The sequence below is a fragment of the Helobdella robusta genome (assembly GCF_000326865.2).
Source record: "Helobdella robusta unplaced genomic scaffold HELROscaffold_28, whole genome shotgun sequence".
NCBI classification, from domain to species: domain Eukaryota; kingdom Metazoa; phylum Annelida; class Clitellata; order Rhynchobdellida; family Glossiphoniidae; genus Helobdella; species Helobdella robusta.
In genome coordinates, this window is record NW_008704435.1 from 2005682 (window position 1) to 2007213 (window position 1532).

Genomic DNA, 1532 nt, shown 5'->3' on the forward strand with positions numbered 1-1532 from the left:
GATGATGATGACGAAGATGCTGATGATGATGATGACGATGATGATGTCGACTTGACATGACATGATGATGATGCTTCATGGTCCTCACTCTTTTCCGTGTTGGCCTCTTTGCTGTACTGTTGTGGCGTGTGTGGTGGGTATTGATGTGGCGTGTGGCTTGTGGTGAGTACTGTTGTGTGGCGTGTGTGGCGGGTATGTATTGTTGTAGTGTGTGGATTGTGGTGGGTATTTTGTTTGAGTGTGGCTTATGCCGTTTGGTTAACACACATTATATCATGTATACTGCGTACGTGTGAGTGTGTGTGTGTGAGAGTGTGTATGTTCGTGCGTGTGTGTGTCTGTATTAGCCATGTTTGTGTGTGTGTGTATATGTGTGTGTATGTGTATGTGTGTATTTGCCATGTGTGTGTATTTGCTGTATGTGTGTTGTGTGTGTGTGTATTTGCCATGTGTGTGTGATTATGTGTGTGTGTATTAGCAATTTGTGTGTGTGTGTGTAGTGTGTGTGTGTGTGTTAGCCATGTTTCATTGATAAATTGCAGTAAAACATCGTACGCTGTGAGTTCTTATGTAACCACCGACGAACAACTGATTCCATTTAGAGGGAGGGTGCCATTCAAACAATACATTGTTGGTCGTGAAGAAAATAAAAGACATACTGGACTGGCCTTGCAGAGCATGTTGCGTTAACATTAGAGCAGAACCAATCTTCAAATCTGCAGTCAGCATAACTTTCCAGACAATAGGTTTCAATTGGTTTACGAACACAACACTAGCAGAAAATTTGCTAAGAAAGCAAATTACACTCCTTAAGACAGTGCGAAAAATAAGCCTGCAATACCGCCTGATCTTCAAACAAGCAAAATGTGGGGTCATCTTTCTTTGGTGGTTTAACTCAACGACTAAAACTTTAGTTTCATACGTGCCAAGAAAAAAACAAATCTGTTAAATTGCTTTCCACTATGAATTCAGACGCTGAAGCTGAAAATGGAACTGGAAAACCAACGTTGATAGTAGACTACAATAAAACAAAATCGGCTGTTGATCGAGTTGATCAACTATGCCACAATTACAGCGTCCAGAAAAAACAAATGAACGAATGACTGGGGATTGAATGACAATGTTGACTGGTACAAAAAAAGATACCAGCTCGCAAAGAATACAATGTGTAATGCATGTGTTTGTACATGTTGTACATACGTTCTTATCATAGCGCTGTGTGTGTGTCGTGTGTGTGTGTATGAATCTGTCGCGTTTTAGCAAAGTTTACTGGGCTTGTTTGCTTTGGTGAGGAGCGTCACACACACACGCAAACACACACACACACGCATTTAATCATTATCATCAAAGTAATCATTATCAACATTGTCGTCATCAGAATACTTCGAAATTTCATTTTCGACTATTAATTAAAATATCAGTAGCCAGCAATCATCATCATTTTCTGTCAAATGATCATTACCAATATCGTCATCATCATCACCTCCACCATCACAATCATCATCATCATCTGCATCATATTCATCATCATC

The 1532-nt window shown here is 39.9% G+C and overlaps 1 protein-coding gene across 1 annotated transcript in view; it reads right to left on the minus strand.

Moving 5' to 3' along the window:
* Positions 1 to 876, minus strand: part of HELRODRAFT_174070 (hypothetical protein) — a gene marked incomplete at both ends in the record, with an annotated part of 7103 nt that extends 6227 nt beyond the window's left edge. The window contains 2 exons of the mRNA XM_009020615.1: positions 89 to 169; positions 660 to 876. Coding sequence (XP_009018863.1) covers positions 89 to 169; positions 660 to 876 — 298 coding nt within the window. The remainder of the gene's footprint in view (positions 1 to 88; positions 170 to 659) is intronic.
* Positions 877 to 1532: the final 656 nt, after the last annotated feature.